This window comes from Rhipicephalus microplus, chromosome 7 (assembly GCF_043290135.1).
Source record: "Rhipicephalus microplus isolate Deutch F79 chromosome 7, USDA_Rmic, whole genome shotgun sequence".
Lineage (NCBI taxonomy): Eukaryota > Metazoa > Arthropoda > Arachnida > Ixodida > Ixodidae > Rhipicephalus > Rhipicephalus microplus.
The window spans coordinates 54,455,141-54,476,419 of record NC_134706.1 but is presented as its reverse complement, the minus strand read 5'-3'; the positions used below and the strand labels follow the sequence as shown (position 1 = coordinate 54,476,419).

Here is a 21,279-nt window from a genome sequence, read left to right as displayed (position 1 = left end):
GAACTCGTGCAGGATGTGGAAGTGGTTGGCAAGGTACGATGCAGTGACCATAGAATGGTACGGTCTCGAATTCGCCTAGACTTGAAGAAGGAACGACAGAAACTGATATGCAAGAAGCCAATCAATGAGCTATCACTGAGAGGGAAAATACAGGAATTCAGAGTGTCGCTGCAGAACAGGTACTCGGCTCTTAGTGAGGAAACCAACCTTAGCGTAGATACAACGAATGATAATCTAACGAGTATCATTACGGAGTGTGCAGTGGAAGTTGGAGGCAGGGTAGTTAGACAGGACACTGGCAAGCTTTCCCAGGAAACGAAGAACCTAATTAAGAAGCGTCAAAGCATGAAAGTGTCAAGTACAACAGACAAAATAGAACTAGCAGAGCTTTCGAAGTTGATTAATAGGCGTAAAGTATGCGATGTAAGAAGGTATAACATGGAGAGAATTGAACAAGCTCTGAAAAACGGAGGAAGCGTCAAAGCAGTGAAGAGGAAACTTGGGGAAGGCAAAAGTCGGATGTATGCACTAAGGGACAAAGAAGGCAAAATAACTACCAATATAGATAGGATAGTTAAAATAGTGGAGGAGTTTTACAGAGATCTGTACAGTAGCCGAGACAACCACGACCTTAATACTATAAGAACTAGCAGCAACCCAGTTGACACCCCACCAGTAATGATAGAAGAAGTCAGAAAAGCTTTGGAGAGCATGCAAAGAGGCAAAGCTGCTGGCGAAGATCAGTTAACATCAGATCTGCTGAAAGATGGAGGACAGATTGTATCAGAAAAACTAGCCACCCAGTTTACCAGGTGTCTCCTGACGGGAAGGGTACCAGAGTCTTGGAAGAACGCTAACATCATCTTAATACATAAGAAAGGAGATGACAAGGACTTGAAGAATTACAGGCCGATCAGCTTGCTCTCTGTAGTATACAAGCTATTTACAAAGGTAATTGCTAACAGAGTAAAGAAAACATTAGAATTCAATCAACCAAAGGAACAAGTAGGATTTCGAACAGGCTACTCAACAATTGACCACATTCATACTATCAATCAAGTAATAGAGAAATGCTCAGAGTATAACCAACCACTATACATAGCCTTCATAGATTACGAGAAGGCGTTTGATTCAGTAGAAATATCAGCCGTCATGCAGACACTGCGGAATCAGGGCGTAGATGAAGTATATATAAACATTCTGGAAGAAATCTACAGGGGATCAACTGCTACCATAGTGCTTCATAAAGAAAGCAACAGAATACCAATCAAGAAGGGTGTAAGGCAGGGGGACACAATCTCCCAAATTCTATTTACCGCGTGTTTACAGGAGGTTTTCAGAAGCCCAGAATGGGAACAGTTAGGGATAAGAGTTAATGAAGAATACCTTAGTAACCTGCGCTTCGCCGATGACATTGCATTGCTGAGTAACTCAGGGGATGAATTGCAACTCATGATTACGGAGTTAGACAAGGAGAGCAGAAAGGTGGGTCTTAAAATTAATCTGCAGAAAACGAAAGTAATGTACAACAACCTCGGAAAGGAGCAGCGCTTCGAGATAGGTAATAGTGCACTTGAAGTTGTAAAAGACTATGTCTACTTAGGGCAGGTAATAACCGCAGAGCCTAACCACGAGATTGAAGCAACTAGAAGAATAAGAATGGGGTGGAGTACATTCGGCAAGCACTCTCAAATTATGACAGGTGGATTGCCACTATCACTCAAGAGGAAGGTATATAACAGCTGTATCTTGCCGGTAGTTAGCTACGGAGCAGAAACCTGGAGACTTACAAAGAGTGTTCAGCTTAAATTGAGGAAGACGCAGCGAGAAATGGAAAGAAAAATGGTAGGTATAGCCTTAAGAGAGAAAAAGAGAGCAGAGTGGATTAGGGGACAAACGGGGGTTATGGATATCATAGTTGAAATAAAGAAGAGGAAATGGACATGGGCCGGGCATGTAGCGCGTAGACAGGATAACCGCTGGTCATTAAGGGTAACTAACTGGATTCCCAGAGAAGGGAAGCGGGTTAGGGAGAGACAGAAGGTTAGGTGGGCAGACGAGATTAAGAAGTTTGCGGGTATAAATTGGCAGCAGCAAGCACAGGACCGGGTTAACTGGCGGAACTTGGGAGAGGCCTTTGTCCTGCAGTGGACGTAGTCAGGCTGATGATGATGATGATGATGATTCGTCAGCTGGCAGTTAGTAATAAGTTCACGTGCTACGTGACGCCAAAAAGGCTCATAAAGAGTGTGCCACACTCGCCGCCATGGCTACGAGTGGCGCTGACTGACACTCCCACGTTTAAATTGACATAGATACCCAACAAAGCGGCTGGGGGGATAGCTGTCGTGGTAGCTCAGTGGTAGAGCATCGAACGCGTTATTCGAAGGTCGCAGGTTTGGATCCTGCCCACAGCAAGTTATCTTTTCACCCACTTTTCTGTCTTCTCATTTACATTACAATTGGCCTAATAACTTCCCCTATCCCTTCCTTGGCATTAATGTCCGTTAGATCTCATTATTACTGTGTAAAACACGAAAAAACGAGCCCTTAAGTATACACTTTTTTCTCTTATTGATTAACGAGGGTCTCGTACTGGCAGACTTGGTGCCTTTAGGTTGTATACGGGGGACTATTCGTCAGCTGCCAGTTAGTAATAAGTTCACGTGCTACGTGACGCCAAACAGGCTCACAAAGAGTGCGCCACACTCGCCGCCATGGCTACTAGTGGCGCTGACTGACACCCCACGTTTAAATTGACATAGATACCCAACAAAGTGGCTGGAGGGATAGCGGTCGTGGTAGCTTAGTGGTAGAGCATCGAACGCGTTATTCGAAAGTCGCAGGCTCGGATCCTGCCCACGGCAAGTTATCTTTTCACCCACTTTTCTTTCTTCTCATTTAGATTACGATTGGCCTAATAACTTCCCCTATCCTTTCCTTGGCATTATTGTCTGTTAGATCTCAATGATTCTGTATAAAACAAGAAAAAACGAGCCCTTAAGTATACACTTGTTCCCCTATATATATATATATATATATATATATTTATATATATATATATATATATATATATATATATATATGTATATATATATATATATATATATATATATATATATATATATATATATATATATATATATATATATATATATATATATATATATATATATAGATATATATATATATATATTGTTGTGTCCGGCAAGCCAGCACGGTGATTTCTGGAAACAGGGCTGCGCGCCCCTGGTCCTCGATTCGTCTGCAATTTGCTCTCGATGCTTGGCATCTGCGCGTATTTCAAGGATGCCTTTTTTATATGCGCATCTCACGCCTAAAGTGACACAGCGTCTGTATTCTGTCGTAAATCTCGTCATTGAAGATTTATTTCGATGTTTCGACAAATCTGTTCGCTCTCTGCACTGTGAAAGGCGTCGTTTGAAGTGTGTCGTAGGCATACAGCGTATGATCCTGGGCACCCCATCGCAGTGAAATCAAATTTCGAAAAAAGAAGGTCATGAAACCTGGTATGTTGGCAACGACGACTTCTTTATTTGCACTTGATAGGTATGCACGTGATAGTTTTCATTGAAGCAGTCATGACATTCCACTGCCAAAAAGCGGTTGCCACCATTGCGACGTAACAGCGCGATGGAGCAAGTTTGTCGCGATCGTTAGAAAATTGCGTACATGCGGTTGGGCATTAATCATCGTGAGCTGCGGTTATCGCCGCGCGACTATTCTTTCTCGGTCATCGTAGCTGAGTTCTCGCGCGGGCGAAAACAGGGCACTGAAGAGAAGCGCGTCAGCCGTGACGGATCAGATATCTTGATCACCATATTGCTGAGCTCCCAGCGATATCCTTTCGTGCTTTGAAAGAAGTTTTAGTATCGCCGCGTGGTGTAAGTGATGGTGTTTAGTTTCTGATCAGAAGTTCCAGGGAGGTACTACGTCAATGAGTCTGTTACTGTGAATATTGCACTGAAGAAAGATGGTGTTACGTTCTGCCGCTCATTTATATATACGAATCACGCTGAATAGATGCGAGGCATTACGCGTTACAATTTCGGTTCTCTCTCCGCATGTTTTTCAACAATGTGCTCATCTCAGCAACGCAATCGGTTTCACTCGAACGGCTCCTCTCGGGCATAGGTCTCCGTGGCTTCTGTTACGTGACCTTGCTACCGCTTGCAACTCTATAGCTTAAAGCTCGAGTTGAAGTTCGCGGCGCTTCGTCGCGCGGTGCTAATAAGAAGGCAGGAATGACAGTCATACACCTCGTACTTCCCGTGGTCATACGAGGGGACATTGGTGATCTGTTCACCACTACTGTAACGACTTGCACCACGTTTCAGGCTCGCTGAGTATGTGTACATGGTGTGAAGTACAACACTGATATATCTTGGGCGTGACATGCAAACTTGCTGTCACTTCTAGGTTGGTTGAGAGCTGACCTGCGGACAAAGTGTGCAAACATGCGTAAAACACTTGGACATGAATCGACTCAGCTAGAAATCACTTAAAGCGTGCGTTTGAGAAGAAAGATAAAACCATAATATAAACTAGGGCCAAAGCACGTGTCGAAACCGCAAGAGCACTGCTTTTGTTATTTGGTGCAGCAATGTGGAGAGTGACTTACCTTAACGGTAATCAGATTGGCCAAGATAATGTTGAGGCGTATCAGCAGTGGTCACCTCTTTATCATTGTTTACCACAACGTATTAGAGACTGTATAGAGTTCGCCTTCCTTTAGTCTATGCTGTAATCACTGAACTAATTGATTAGTAAGTCTGCGTACAATGCAATTTTTGCCTTAGCCGTAACAACTTTGTGGTTGATGAGTGAAACTTGGTGCGTTGTATATAGTACCAGTACTTTGGGGGCCAACCTAAGGAAGTCAAATGAAAAAGTAAGATTCTATTATTGTCTACGTTGCTATCAGTGTGTTCGACAAGCTGAATATATTAGGCTTTAGATATTTCGCTGCAATATACCTTCAAAATTTTTTATATCTGAGGTTTATGGTCCCAAAACCACCATATGATTATGAGAGACGCCGTAGTGGAAGGCTCCAGAAATTTCCACCACCTAGGGTTCTTTGAAGTGCACCCAAATCTGAGCACACGGGCCTACAGCATTTTGGCCTTCATCGAAAATGCAGCCGCCGTGGCCGGGATTCGATCCCGCGACCTGCGGGTCAGCAGCCGAGTACCTTCGGCACTAAACCACCGCGGCGGGGCCTTCAATATTTTTGGTTGCTTCAAACCTGCCTCCTGCTTCATCAATTTCGATCATCTGTATCCTTGACGGGACTCAAATTCATTTCAAGAAGAACACCCACGAACAACTACAAATTTAACTCGGGGGTGAAATCTCGCCTCTATGTCATATTTCTGGGCCCGTGAGTTGTGTAGAAGGGGTCAGATTTGGCAGAAAACTTCGTGTAACACTGAGTTAAGGCAAATGCATCTAAATTGATACTTGTGAGCATGGCAAGAAATATCAACTTCGTGTTCAGTTGTAAAACTGGCTCTGTACTGCAGCGTTATTCTCTGGAAACTGAGAACAGATATATCCTGTAGTGGGATCTTAACGAACATTAAGTTCCTTCGGGGCGTTTCCTCCGCTAATGACTGAGTGGCTAAAAAGACATGAGTGGCAGTTCGTCTTGTAAAGGTCAGACGGAATATTCGTGCATATTATTCGTATTTCATCAATTAACGTGCATGGTGACGTCATAAAAATCGCAGATAGTTCCCCTTAAATAAGAGACATCTATTCGACTTTAACAAATCAATACGAGTGAAACAGATGCAGCTTGCTCGGCAATCAAGTTCTTTTTTGAGGTGGTGATGTAGGAACACAAGGTGGAAGGAAATAATATAACTTTCTGTTCTCGCATCAATTTATGCAGACGTTTTTTCTCTGACTTTTAATTTTTGCATTAGGGTCTTTTCATGCTGCCACCGGCAAGCCCCTAATCACTTGTATAAATCTTCATTATAGCAGGTTGCTGTGATTTGGCTCTCAGTCTCTCTTACCATGTAGATGTTCTTTCTGGCAGTTTTTGCGGAATTTACTGCAATTTTCATTTGGCTAATTTGGAGTTTCCTTAAATACATCTCTTGTTAAGCAATGAGCTTTATTGCATTCTGAAACAAGCCAAAGCGTATCTACTCCTTTTTGTTTCCGAAGATTGCGAAAATACGGGTTCACAAGACCATCAATGGGCTTGCGGTGAGCAATCTTCATGCCCTCAAAAAAAGAAAACAGTTAAGAAGAGTAGGAGTTTGGGAGGTGTGTATGCCGTTAAGTTCTTTGTCTTCAACGAAACTTCGAGTAAATAAAAACAAAGGTAATAACGTGAACACTAGGTTCTAATTGGTAATCTTACCTTTGTTTTATTTTACTTTGAGTTGCTCTAAACGCTCAGAAATCAGTGGAATTTATCATGTGTTGGAATGCGAAATTAAGGTTTGTGAATACGCTGTGAAATTTTGATTTGTATTACGTTTTAAATGTCAAATACTAGGAAGGACATACTTATGTTTCCTTGTCATCTTTCTAATCACTCACTTTCTCCTAGGAGCGTACCAAAGCGCGCTTTTTTTATTGCTTAGACGTTTGTGCTTTAATGTGAGTACTTAGACAAAGAACTTACCACTTACACGTCATCTCAGTCGGCATGCTTGCAAATCCGATGACATGTCTCCTCAATCTGGTCGCGCTTTTGCACAAGTTCGAGTGCTGCACTTTGGCCAATGATTTAGCGAGTGCTGCTCGCACCACCTCAACTACTGCACTCAATTTGGCTTCGTGCTGCACAAGTTCATCGGCACTTCATCACTAGCTTTTCCACGAGTTCTTGTGTCGTGCAAGCGGCGCTAAAGATGTGGCTGCACTTTTGCCCTCAATTTGACCTTTGCACCGAAGCCGCCCGTGTCATGCGGCACTTACACTAGAACTGGCCAGGTACTTCCACGACATTTTCTTGAACTACGTTACGTGCAGAAAGTGGAGCCAAATCGTAGAGACCTGACATGTACACTTTTGTTCTCTGCTCAAGAAAGAAAAAACGTCGATTCACCTCGTAACGCTTGTCTCAACCCTCCCCCCTCCCCCCCCCCCCAAAAAAAAAAAAACAAGAAAACGCCAGGCCTGCGTGGAAGGCGCAGCTCAGTTGCAGCGAAGAGCGGCCTTTCAGAGCCTTTTCAAAACACTCATTGGGTAACTACTGCAAGCGCGCTTGCTTGATACCCACTAGGGCAATAAGAAATTTTTGTTAGTAGTAGGCCGGCATTCGCTATGCTATTTTTCGTCATTTTTCTGATAGGCGTAGTATCTGCTAAGCTATTGCGAGGAATTTTGTGCCAATTGTTCATGTAGTGGCTGACGACGATGAGGCCGAAGTGGGCATGTGCCGTAGTTAATAGGGGAAGAAGAACAAGCTTTCGAAATGGGTTGGAGCATTGAACGGCCCGCTCGTTACGCTACTAGCATTGTGCGACGACTGGTTCTTTCGCCGTTTTAAAACGCTTTATAAGTCGTATTAAGGCGATTGCTTTACCGACATTAAGCTTGCCTAAGGCAAGTTTACCATCGTCATAAGCACCGGCGTAGCTCAGTGGTGGAATACTGGGCCGGCACTTTGCGGACCCGGGCTCGAGCCGAAGTTTTGTCTTTGGTGCTAGGTTTGCGAAGAAGTCACAAGCACCAGCGCAGGTCAGTGGTAGAATACTCGGCTGGCACCCAGCAGTCTTGGGTTTCAAACCCAACTGTGTCTTTAGTGTGAGGTTACGGACACCAGCGACGGCGGCGGCGGCGAACAACTGCGCGTGACCCGAGTTGTGATCTCAGCTTTCGCTGTACCAAAAAAAAATCAGCTTAGAACTACAAACTGGCTGCTTATTACGTAACCAATTGCCACAAAGCATGGCTACGCGAATTTTTCTTTTAATCGACCTTTGTTCTGGCTGTTATACTACCCAAAACGGAAAGTATAAAAAAGTCCAGCCATTCGGCAAGAAGAAACACACCAAAGCAGATGAAACAACACCTGCGAGGACGTTGGCACACCCATCGTTCCATATAACTAAAAATGCTTAAGTGAGAAAAACATTAGTATAAGTGACCCTATCTGAGCATTCTTGTTACACATTTCTTCGAATCGAAAAAGTTCTTTTCATAAAATGGCATTATTAAATTCATGTAGTCAATTAAAAATACTAGAAAAAGACCGCTGACATACTATTTTAAATATTCATAATTATTCTAAATAATTATAAACAACAAAGTATATCAGATGCGCGTGCTCTTATATGTGTTGATAAGGGTGGGCACCCAGAGAAATGAGGTGACAGTTGTGATATATTTGCACGACGCCAAACCTGAGCCGAAATGGCAAGCGAGAGTGTGCCCCACATCCCAGAATCACGTCATCTTTCTCGCTGTCTGGCTTGCTTCTTCAGCGTAATGTACACTTGTAACATTAAAATTCATGACAAAATAAGTTTCTCCGACAAGGTGTTGCTTCAAAGAGTGCCTGGGAAAGGAAACTTTAATAATAAATAAAGCGCTACTGAGCAAGTCTGCGCTAACGTCTCGAGAATGTGACAGAAGATGAGACGCTGCCACCTAGTCGTCAAACTTCAGCGCAAGCAAGCTTTCCTGCAAACCTCCAGTGTCCTGAAGCGGTTCTTTCCCGCCAGACACAGGTGGCCAGACAGGTTCTTGGCCGTGGCTTTCAAACATCGTTTAACCGCCCCCGATGCCGCCATGTTGGCGAAGTAGGGATCTTTCAGCCTGTCTAGCGCGCAGGCCACTTCCCTCGGCGCTCCACAGTGGCCGGTACCGGCACCCTCATTGAGACAGGCACGCCGGCATTCTTCTGACGTTGAAAATAAGCTTCCCTGGCTGTCATTTGCGGCCGGGCAGAGGCCGCCCGGGAAGTCCCACCATTGACACTGATGGCCGTTGTAGTACCACAGCGGCCCCACGACGTCCTCACTGCGTGAATAAAGGCATTTGTATTTCTTCGCCAGTTGATTTCTTAAAAGCCTACAGCATGTCTTTGGTGCAACCTACATGCGTGCATGCGCTCAAGCTCACAAGGGTAACGTCAGCATAGCGTACATATACAACCTAAAGAACAGTTTCGACATCGAGACGAGGACTCTGGGCCTGCAGAGCTGAATCTGGTCCACTACCGCGTACGAAACTGGTGCATCCCTTGCCAAGCCCGTGGAATAAAATTTCGTTAAGGGAACACGGCATCCGAACTTTAAATTTCTACCTCAGAGTTTTCGCGTTCCCAAGGTTCTTCTACATGTCGGCATATTGTGGCTTCGAAATCATGCCCTTCTTCGGGTTATCTTGCAGAAACTACGTGCAGGTTATCTTGCAGTTCCGATTATCTTGCAGCAACTACGTGCAAGTAATACTCAAAACTGTAGGCTATACCCACCAACATCAAGCCACCGTCGCGCATCCTACCAGTGCATTTTTCGTCTTGCTTGAAAACTCAACTGCTGACCCGAAGGGTGTGAAATAGCCTGCGGCGGCCGCATTTCATGGCGGGTGCAACGTTATTTATCCCTGTAGTTGGAATGAGGAACAATCTCAATACTTCCAAGTGCTCTTGTTTAAGGGACATCATTTATAGCTTCTCATTTCTTCAGTTATCAACCATGGTCCCCTCGCGGAAATAGGCGAAGCAAATGAAAAAATCGCAAGTTACACAAGATTATCTGCCGTGCAAAAGAGCTCTCATTGACAGAATTTGTAGAGGTGCTGCTACTACACTGCATGAGAAGCCTCTGGCATCACTGGCCAAAGGCGTAACAACAGAGGATAATTTCCTCTGCATGGATGGCATGTACTCTGACCGCGTGACTATTGACGTGGTTATGTTATTGTTAACGAAGGGATTCACACAACGCACCCGGCTTCTAGAGAACTGTGACCACACCAATGTGCACGCGGACGCCTTCGCCGATAGCGTGTGCTTTGCCAACCTAAAGTATCTACTCATCAGTCGACATCAATGATGTGGTTCCTAAAACTGACGCTATCAGTACCATTCAAGTGTGCAAGGGCCACGCCTGCGAGTAGGCCACGCTTGAGGAACGTGTGTTACAGTATCAACAGTATACATTATTGAGCGCGTTCGAGAGGCGAGTGGCGTGACAACGACGCCATTGTATGATGAGCACCCTCATTACATCACAATGAACATGGGATGCGTTAACGGGCTTCTTGGACATTTCATATTTGATCTTTGTTATGACCCAGCGCGAATAGTCGGGCACGATTGTGACTGGCCTCTCGGTAAAGCTGACTGTCATGTGCAACAGTTGCAGAAACATGGCAGATGAACGTATCTCGCATTCTCTTGGTCACGCAAAGTGAAGCAAGAAACTTCAGATCAATGTGTAAAAAACAGAAACTGAAGAGTTACTAGTTGGTAAAAATTTTTGAACATACCTTGTGTTCAAAATTAGACTTGACGGTTTTCTTAAAGTTCCGCACTGGGAAGAAAATTAAAATCACCTTCGCAGATAACATGTATTCAGGGGCACACAGGTTAAGACAATAACATTGGTTATCAGTGATTGATTGATATGTAGGGTTTAACATCCCAAAACCACCATATAATTATGAGAGAGGCCGTAGTGGAGGGCTTCGGAGATTTCGACCACTTGGGCTTCTTTATTGTGCACCCAGATCTGAGCACACGGGCCTACAGCATTTCCGCATCCATCGTAAATGCAGCCGCCGCAGTCGCGATTCGATCCCGCGACCTGCGGGTCAGCAGCCGAGTACCTTAGCCACTAGACCACCACGGCGGGGGGCTGTCAGTGGCCGAATTACCTGAGAAATATTACTTAAGTTTTCAGTGACTGCAATTAGCGGGGATATTTGTAACAAGAAGTTGGAGGCAGTCGCTTTTCTACACATTTGCACATGGAGTAATCCTCCTATAGCATCCATGGACTCCAAGATATCCCGCGGCAAATTTAATTGTGCTTAGTATGATCACGCATGCAAGAGAGTCACTCTCCTGAAGCTTCTCCCTGATGCGCTGCCGTAGTTGGTGCATCGTTTAATCTGACAACGGGTCGAGCATAAGAAGCGGGGATAAGTGTTACACTTTTAGTACCGGCTGGCAATAGCAAGCTGTGGCTGTTCGTCACATCCGGGTAGGAACATTGCATCAATCTTCGACACTTTACATGTGTTATCATGCAAATAACGTATAAACGCCGCCGTGTGATATCTCGAAGCACAGACGCGATAGAGTAATTCCTCCCCGTCTAACTGTGAGGAAACGCGACTGCCTTGAATTTTTCAACACAAGTATGCTCGCTTAATTAAACCCTATGGGTTCTCGTGAGAACATACGATCACTCCTTTGTTTGCGAAACCTTTCCTTTTATGCAGGTTTAAAAAAGCGCACCAGTGCACCGGTAATACGCCTTGCGATAGAGTACCCTTACAAACACTATGTGGAAGAATATTTTTCAGTTTATTGGGCAGCTGGTACAACAAGCGCGAAATTGTGGTTCTACATTTCACCGCATTCGTATGCACCGTGCTTTCATAAAAAAAACAATTTTTCGTATTATTACTTTTTCGATTGCCCCGCCGCGGTGGTCTAGTGGCTAAGGTACTCGGCTGCTGACCCGCAAGTCGCGGGTTCAAATCCCGGCTGTGGTGGTTGCGTTTCCGAAGGAGGCGGAAATGTTGCAGGCCCGTGTGCTCAGATTTGGGTGCACGTTAAAGAACCCCAGGTGGTCGAAATTTCCGGAGTCCTCCACTATGGCGTCTCTCATAATCTTATGGTTGTTTTGGGACGTTCAACCCCACATATCAATCAATTACTTTTTCAATTGAGTGATGCACATGCTCTCGTACATGCACCGTACAATCTTCAGGGAAAATGTGAAACACTATAACGATGTCTTTCTTGTGAACAGGCGTGCAATTTTACGTGTAGCCATTAGATCCCGCTGGATTTTTAGGTGCCGTATTTTGTTCAAGTCCATTGCATCGTTTTACGCCCCTTGTAGATCGATTCCACTGCACACACGTGCCAATTCAATGTATTCCCAGGTATGCTGTAAACGAAATACCTAGAATACTCTAAGAGAACAATACATATGTATCGACCATCCACAATGAGCTATAAGAGGCGACCACCTAGTTAGACTAAGATGTCGCAGTTAAAAGTTAGTCCTTTAATGAAAATTCAAGTATAATATAGAATAACTGTTAGACTCTAGGATCTCAAAAAGCACAATGTGACTAAGAGCAATGCTATCGTGGAGGGCTCCGTAAATTTCGCCACCTCGCATTCTGTGCACCTGAATCGCAAACAGCCTTAGCAGGCAGGTTAGAGCAGGCGCTAGACTAGCGCTCGCTGACGGTCATCTCAGTGCTGGATGTGACTGTGATGAAGACGAAGCAGAATATGGAAGACAAGGCGATACAACATCGATGCGATTATGTGCTGAGGTGTAAGAGATGAGAGTTTTGACGCAAAGTTACTTTCCTTCAAGTGCGCAGAAGAAGATAAAATCACCCAAATGCAATTACCCAATATAACTCATTCCCGGGAGGCACTGACCAAATGGATGCAAACTTAGGCGCCTCTTCGAATGCAATTCGTTCGAAAATTATGGTGCTGAACAAGATTTGTTTTGCGGAGTAGTCATTAAGCAACGCGAGGTGCTTATTTGCAGCATTTGATGTGACGTCACTGAACTCGGATTCAGGAGTTCAACCTCTTAATGCTACGAGGAAACGTGGGACAAGCCTAAAACAAAAGTGGCCGTTTAACAACGTCGAAGCTTGCTGGAAGTGCATTTTGTAGTCCACATTTTGAATGAAGAACCAGTCCACTTCGTTGGAACTGTGCCTAACTGCAAAAGGCGCAGGCGCGATGGACAGAACTGCAACAGCACGTGACCTACACAGTATACAGTATATGTGATTTCGCCATATTCATTCCATGCTTCATACCGTTCCTCAATGAGTGCCCAAGAAATGCCCAAATTTATTTTGGGCACTGCTTCAAGGCCCGAAGTATATTTTGCCAATTTTTGTCGTTTTTATCACTAGTCTGAAATTCTAAGGTGACCATAAGTTTATGCTCCATATCTTTCAAAAACAAAAAAAAGCTCGTTTACGATAAAACTTTCATGCGATCTATGCAGAGAGTGATAAGATAAAAAGTATAATCTGTTTTTACTGTTTTCATAAATAAGAAAACGATCCCTAATGGGTTTATTCGCTTATTAGTCAAAGACTGCACCTTAGGTTATTGTGCCACTGACATTCACTATTATTATCTCAATTGGTGTCCCCCTGGGACATAAGTTATCTGCGAAGGCGGTTTTCTTGTAGTTCACAGTGGTGAATTTGAAGCGAACCATAGTTCTTAAATTTGAACACCAGGTACAGGGAACAAGACGTGGTGTGGCCCGTTTTACTAACTTCTTTGACGGTGTCAGTGTGTTTTTCGCCAGTTCTTATATTTTCAATGCGATCAATGGCCTAGCAACAGGGTGATCTTTTCTACAATGAGCACCCACAGGCAGTCACGAATTGTGCATGTGTGTCGATGCGATTGTCTCATTTTCGCATGCACCGCCGAACAATTCATCCGCATTCGAAGTGCATTTCCTGACATGCAGCCACGCAAGCGACTGAGGCCGCTATGAGCCAGTATGCAAGATGACGTCCTTGAAGGGTTATACTAGACCTTCCTTTTGGGCACTAAAATAACATGACTGCCTGTTTTGATGGTACTTAGATGGCTCACCGCTGTTTCTACCATAGAAGTGTAGGTGCAGTCACACGTTGATTCACTGTAATGTTTTTTACTATTTAGTGCTTTCGAACTGTTTTTAGGGTGCCTGGGTCAAGTGACGCCAGATGAAAAGGCCTACACACAGCAGAAGGCGACAAATCATTAACAGTAATACTATGGCAGCAAGGCCGGGGACACCGAATTTATGACTGGTTTCTATCTTTTTAAATGTACCCAAGAGTGAGGAACTGACGTACACAATCATTGTCGTGACATTTACTGCCATAAGGAAACAAAAGGCTGTGGATACGGAGAAGCTGAACTCTGTTAAACAGGTACGAAGAGGCATCAATATACCGGACTGCGTAATTCCAGGCAAACGAAAAGTAGGGGAAAGCAGACCATTGATCGGCTGGGTGAAGCCAGCTACCAAAGCTCACATCACCAGACTGATTACATATTAGGACTGCATTTTCTAATTCAGTGATTTGAGTGTTTACTTCATGCAGTAAACTTTGATGAAGTAGGGGCGATCACTATGAAAAATGATGTAAAAAAAGCATGTTTCATTCACCTACAATTGTACGGAATGACGCCTCTGTCCAGGTAATGATAATTCTTGGTGCCTCCTCAACGCTGTGAAACCAACACATGATGCAGAACACCAAAAGCAACAAAGTTTGCGAAAAGAAAATGCACAAAGAATGCTGTGCGTGTATTTACGACTGGTTGCAAGGTCCCTGCTGCAACGATGTAAGTGATCACATGTCACGATTTGAAACAAATACCTCACTCGATGATTTCGAGCTTGAGAGATGTTAGATAAAATGTTACCGTTACGAGGTGAACAACTTTCTCACAATTATTGGAAGAAGTATTTCGAACGGAGCTAACATTTCCGTCAGCCTTTATATAGTAACAGGGAGTATTTATTGACTTAACGCCGGTTGGGCTAACCCTGCACACAGTGCGCAAGAATGCAGGACGACACGGCAGTCCAGACGCAGCCCCACAAGAACATCGTCATCTTCATTCCTTTTGTGTCATTTCGGCGCCCGTGCCTGAGGTACCTTTCTATACCTGTTTCAATATGTTTTTCTACATACTTGAACGTAGATTTACCGGTAAACATGCAAGAGCAGTTATCGATATGCAACCGCAACGATCGTATAATATTGAAGGCAAAATTTTGGATCTCCCGTGACCTCAGGCTTTGGCGCTGCTTAAGTAGACTAGGTGGATGAAATTTCAAAGCGCTCAACTGAACCCATTCTCATATTGATGTCATAGTTGTGCCAAAATACTTTCAAAATTAAATCTGGCGATGATGTTCTAAAAGATCAGAAAGTGTTCTTTCACCTGAAACGAATATGTAAGATTTTAATCAAGACAGCAGTACATACGACTACCGTTTCGCCAAGAAATATTCGACAAAAGCTTGAAACAAATGCTGGGCGAGATCATCTCACCTCTTGCACTCCGTAAAGGAAGCTGCCTCTCGGCATTTTGGCTCTAAGTGGTTGGCGTTTGAACCGCAGGCTGCGTCGCAGCTGGCCAGCGATGCGAACTTGTTCGCTCCCCGGATACACAGGGCAGCCCCCTCTACATCAGAGACTGAGAGGCACGCTCCTCGGGAGGCGTCGAAGTAAAACTCGTGCTTCAGAGACCCGCAGAAAGTGAGACGGAATGTCCCGCAAAACTTTCGCTTCTTAGCCTGCAAGTGGCAAAAAAATAATATACTTTTTAGTAGAAGAAAGGAAGAAAAATATAGATTGACAGAAATGGTTTGTGCTTAGTAGCCATTTGCTGGCTAAGTGACATCTGTCAGTGCTTGCTGTCCTAAGTCGAGGACTCCACAGGCGGTTGTAGTTTTGCGTGCCCTAGCGACAAACTGATCTAATCGTCTCTTGACCCTACTCCACTTTCGCTTATTCAAGGACGGACAAGCAGGCAGTGATCCAGCAAGTTCACATAGTTTGCATTAGATAGTGTTTCTCTGAGCAATATGGGAAGCCCGCAGATAATTCTGTAGGGCTGGTTTTATTGAACAAAAAGATGCAAGTTTTGATAAGTTTCTGCCTGGATTAAAAGCGACAGCTTCCTCCTTGCGCTCGCTAATTAGCGACAGCAGCTTTTATATATCACCTGTACGTTTTGATTGCACTTATTCTAGATAAAGAGCAATCGATAAAAAAACAGAAAACCCCCTCGCAGAATGTGACCAAAGACAACGAACCTGCCATTGCTGTCATTTGTCAAGTGAAACATTGTGTATGATAGGGTAAATCAATTTTTTCTGCATGGATGCTCTTTACTTCAGTGTAGCTAATTGCGCATCTCTAAAAACACTTATTCGTGGCGCCAGACATGATATAGATGAGCAAAGGAAACATTCTCATGGGCTCTTCCATAGCACACATCGTTGCTCTTGAGTTGCCGTGATTTCGCGTATCGAAGCCACGTCAGGGCGAATGGCCTCTAGCTTCGCTTCATTGTTTCCTAACTTTTTCGGAATGAAATCTGTTCATTCAAAAAATGTGAAGAGTCCACATGAAGCAGTTTTGTTTCCAAGTTTTAGGCGTACCTAATGATTGATTACTTTACCAATTGTGTTCGAAATAGCACTACTGAAGCAAGCCAACCTTTACCTTACATAGACCCCCTCCCCCACCCAGTGTATACAGCTACTCTAAAGAAAAGGATAGCTCACCGTACGTGATACCTGCGCAGGCATATCTGCTAGCGTGCTGGTCACCACGTCTGTAGTTTCCGCTTCCTCTATTGGTGCCTTGTCCACCCCGCTGAGTCATGTGGAAAAAAAAAACATTGCACAATACGCTGCTTAATCGATTAGTTTGTTATGACCTCTAAAAGTAGGCCGGATGGGACTATAGTGAAACCTAAATGTTCAACGAAACTTGACAAGGCGTCTGAGAGTTACAAAGTTGAGCCACCTACACCGAGGATTGAATCCCAGGACCTACTGCAGTTATGGTACGTAATCACGAAAAATAATGGCTATCTTGTGTGTTCTCCCTGTTCCGTCTTCGTCAATTCAGTGCCAACAAGGCCAACCCTTGCGAAAAATAAATTACAAAAGCATACGTAGCTACCAACACGACCAGACAAAGGAGCAAAAGGTGAAAACTCTTCGCGCAAGTATAATGAGATAGCGCAAGCCCGAAATGTGTGTTTGTAGTTCAACAAATCAAATTCCAACGTCACTGAAACTTCGTACAGCACACGAAAAAAGTGAAAGCTATTAATTTTTATAATATGACTTTTACAATGTTCTTTCAGATAATCCCAATTCAACAACGTTTTCTGCTTTTTTCCAAATGAGTCGAAAGCTCAAATCAAAGCCTTCAAGCCCCACCAGTAGTATAGGCAATCATACAAGGTGTCATGTTGTTTTTAACTTCAAATACTCGATTCAATTCGCCAAGTACATGTACTATCCGAAAAATAATTGCACAAAGAGTTACCCATTTATGCTAAATTTTGGAGGGTTTAAAGGAGATATAGGCATATTAGTTGCAGTTGCCTATTCACGACGCTGTAATGCACATTTAGAAATTTGCAATTATTCAGGGGTAGTGCCCAACCATCGCCGTGAGAAAATGTTTGCAAGTCAGTCACCGTTACGTTTGTATTTGAACATACTTGAAAAGTATTTTATTCGATTGACATTCACATTTAACATTTATTTACTTAAATCTTCAAGTTGTGGTATTAAAACACTTTATACTAGTCGAAGAAGATCCAAGCTCACTTCAAAGTTGACGTCACCATCCTTTTGCAATGACAAGTACTTCCATATATTGTAATCCTTCTTTTCAATATGACCAATTTACTATTGTCTATATCCTTTGTGTTAAGACAACATGAAGCTATGAGTGTGGTAATATTGTAACCAGGTAGTTTTACAAAAGGAGATTTTAGCATTTCACGCATTATTATTTACTTGGCATCGAGTGCATCTGCAGCTAGATACAGAATACTCGTGTCTACGTCACATAATTCAGATAAGTATTCACCAGGCAAAAAATGTTACACCGTAATGCCTCTGGTGGCGGTGAGAAAAGCAATGCGCTGTCTATGCCCTTTAAACATACCATTTGAACTGTTAACAATACTCGTGAACCTATAAATATTCCTAAGAGACAACTAGACAAAAATCATTGCTCTATCAATGCACAAAACAATTTGCCGTGTGCACATCGTGGGTAGAAAATAAGAGTAGCTCTCGTCATAGGAGAGAAAATAAGATCGCTTGCTTCATCTCCACTTGAGATTCAGCCGCGACGGTGGCATTTTTCAGAAGCTGTCGACTCGGTGTATTATAAAACAACTCCAGCATTTCTGAAGTCTCATGACCATATGCAGTGATCCCTTCTTCCGGTATAAATATTTCCCTCTACCACAACCATTTGAACTTATAAACTACTACTGCAAAGAACGCTATTATTGTTTTTTTACGTTCTCGTTGGCATCGTTACATAACCTCGCTACTTTGCTGCAAATTGCCGAAAAAAAGAAACACTTTCTTGAAAATTGTTACTCTTCATCTAATTATCGTGTGCAAAGTAGAAGTACTTGAAAAATGCAGCCTTGCGAAGGGTCTCTGGGTGAATGCAAGTGCACGATCAGTAAAGCTACATACTACTGAAATACGTTGCTTTGCACAGTACTCGGTGCATCTATCGCCATGGGAAATTCTGTTTGAAGCTGCCATCCTTGCTGCCACCAGTAGTCGCTCCGGACACTTTCCTGGTTTACTATTCTATGTGCTATTCAATGAAAATAAAAATTATTTCGCCAGCAGGGCCATTGAATATACGACAAAAGGCAATAATTAGGTGCTCACCGATTGCTGCACTATACACATGGTTAGAGGTAGTACAATACAGTTATAACACATTAAAGACACCGTAAGGATTCACTTCAAGAAACAACTTTAAAGTCAGAACTTAGAGATATTAAAACCTTTGGCTCCCCGCGTCAACAAGAAAGCACTACACGCCCCACCAACCGAACGCTTTTTTTTCCTCACCGTGAGTTGAATATCTTTCGAGTATCACTGTTCGGGCCCGCTGCAACACGCGCAGACGCGTTTGCACGCATCCAGGTTCCAACGCCGCTGCTCCTGCGGGAGGCCACTCCAGCAGCCACGGGTGACAGGTGTTGGTGGTTGTCCGGACGACCGCTCGCCTCGTTGTGTTCGGCCATCCAGGCACTGGTGCGTCCGAGCAGCAGCGACGTCACCAGCAGTGCGATGAGCAACACAGAGAAGACCAGCATGCGGGTCACGTTCCTCGTCCAGGTGCTCTGGCCAGCCGATAGGCTGCTGTGGCCCATGAATTCTCCAGTCTCCTGGAACAGCAGTCAGAAGTCAATGAAATATTGCGATCGAATACTCCATGACACGAATGGAACTGATATTGTAATAATACTAATGTCTGGGCTTTTTTTCACAAGAGCGCGCTATTATTATGAGGAAAGCCATAGGCTTTCGAAAATTTGCCGATCTGGTATTTTAGAGGTGAAGCCCTTTGGTCCATGGGTCATTCTTTCCTGCGTATGTACATGTGCAGCCACCTCTAGTTTATGACTTGCTAAATAGACTACTTTCTTTTTACATGAGATTGGGAATATTAAAACTAGATGGTGTTAGTGGTTTTCGCAGGATACCCACTGAGGGAATGAAGATGAGCGGAGCGAAGCGTCCGCCAGTTCATCCGTGTGTCCAACCGTTCACGCCCCTGTTTGTCCATTCGTCTTTCCGTAAGTCCATCTGTGCATGCTTCCGTCCGTCCGCATGTCCATCCGTCCGTGCTTCAGTCCAAACGTCCACGCGTCCGAGCTTCTGTCCATCCATTCATCCGGCTGTTCGTCTGTCTGTCCGTTCGTGCTTCCTCCGTCCATCTGTCCTTCGCACATCCATGCTTCCATCCGTCCGTCCGTGCCTCTGTCTGTCCATCCGTTCGGACGCAGGGACAGATGGACGAATGTTTCGCCCTACTCATCAATCATTCACTTCGTGAATATGCTGTGATTTTTTTTCAGCGTGCACTTATACCACACAGTACAGGGGTCTCTGGCGTTTTACTTCCGACAAGGGACAACCACCACGACTTGGTTCGAACCCGAGACCTTCAGGCCAGCAAGCGAGCACTGTAACCGCTACACCACCTTTGCTAAAAACCGATAATGTAAAGTGACTTCAATTAAACGTGTTCAATGTGCAAAGTCACCTAGTCAGATATAGCAGCTTCATCACGTCATTATGCCACATAAAAATGGCCTCCCAGGACGACAAAATTGGTAATGTCATTTAAGTTTGCAGTGGTTTTGACACTGGTGGCTATGCAAATCATGTTAGCTGCAAAAGAAATCAATCCACTTACTGAAAAATAAGAGAACATTTCGCACAGATAGTTAGGTTAGCAACAAAGCCAATGCAAGGGCTACTTTCAAGCCACTAAGTATTGAATTAAAACCGATAACGTAAAGCCACTGTAATCTGTGCCCTTGTAAACGTCTAAAGCTTAATGTCTCACCTAAAGTACCCTAAATTGCGCATTTCTACGACCAATGCAAGGGCTACTTTCGAGCTACTAAATATTGAAAGAAAACCCATAACATAAAGTCACCGTAATGCGTGGCGTTGTAAACGTCTAAAGTTCAATGTGTAATCTAAAGTACCGAAATTGCGCCTTACTTTTTCCGGTGTTCCTTGATTTTGATCCTGTTGAAGCTGGGAGGGAGCTGCTGAAGATAGCACTCATTCATTCCGTAGAATGTAAAGTGTCTGTTTCAGTGCAGAAGTGAAATATACAATGCCACAGAGAAAATCTGGAGATCCTTAAGCTGCGACTTCAATCACAGAGGTTGTTGCTGTGGTAGCCACTCTGAGAAGCACCTGCCTCTAAGCCTTTTGTTTCAAATGCATTGAGGAGGCATTTTGCGCTCAATTACGATGGCTCACTTGCAGGTACGAGGAACGTTTGTAATTAATTCAATATCATACTTTGATTGTATAACACACATTTTACGCTGCTATGTAGCGCTTGATTTTTGGCCTCTAAATAGCCGCAACACACCTTTTCATCGCAATCACTGATCATCGCTTACATCGTATGTACATGACGTTTTTCTGTGGCCACCATGGCACTTGCGCCAAAAACTGCACTAATCATGAAGCTACGCCATCAGGAGTTGAATTCGATAGGAATATCCTGATCTCAGTGTGGAACCACCGAATGCATACGTTTTATTAAATTACAAGCGCTTTTTTGCGTACTTCAACTACTTTTGGCGTCTATATACGTGTTTATCTATCTATACATCCACCCACATACGCCTGCGTGTTCTCGCGATCACCCTGTTTGCTTGGAGTGAACCTAGTTTAGTATGGAAGGGCACGGTGGTTTGGCGAATATGAGGCGCTGGTCATAACATTGATA

General features: G+C 43.9%; 1 protein-coding gene across 1 annotated transcript; it reads right to left on the bottom strand.

The window, feature by feature from the left end:
• Positions 1 to 8,559: 8,559 nt before the first annotated feature.
• On the bottom strand, positions 8,560 to 19,180 carry LOC142766939 (uncharacterized). Its single transcript, XM_075868131.1, has 4 exons — positions 18,867 to 19,180; positions 16,524 to 16,614; positions 15,283 to 15,527; positions 8,560 to 9,009 (listed from the first exon to the last, which is right to left on the bottom strand). The coding sequence occupies exons 1-4, from the start codon at positions 19,169 to 19,171 to the stop codon at positions 8,652 to 8,654; spliced, it is 999 nt and encodes a 332-aa protein (XP_075724246.1). The 5' UTR covers positions 19,172 to 19,180; the 3' UTR covers positions 8,560 to 8,651.
• Between the last annotated feature and the right edge of the window lie 2,099 nt (positions 19,181 to 21,279).

What these genes read in the sequence shown, in the direction of transcription:
- LOC142766939 (XM_075868131.1), bottom strand. Translation starts at nt 19,171, where the DNA reads ATGGGCCACAGCAGCCTATCGGCTGGCCAGAGCACCTGGACGAGGAAC. An exon ending in CGAAAGATATTCAACTCACG is followed by an intron (nt 16,615 to 18,866) that starts GTGAGGAAAAAA and finishes CACATGACTCAG; the next exon opens with CGGGGTGGACAAGGCACCAA. An exon ending in TCCTTTACGGAGTGCAAGAG is followed by an intron (nt 9,010 to 15,282) that starts GTGAGATGATCT and finishes TTATTCACGCAG; the next exon opens with TGAGGACGTCGTGGGGCCGC.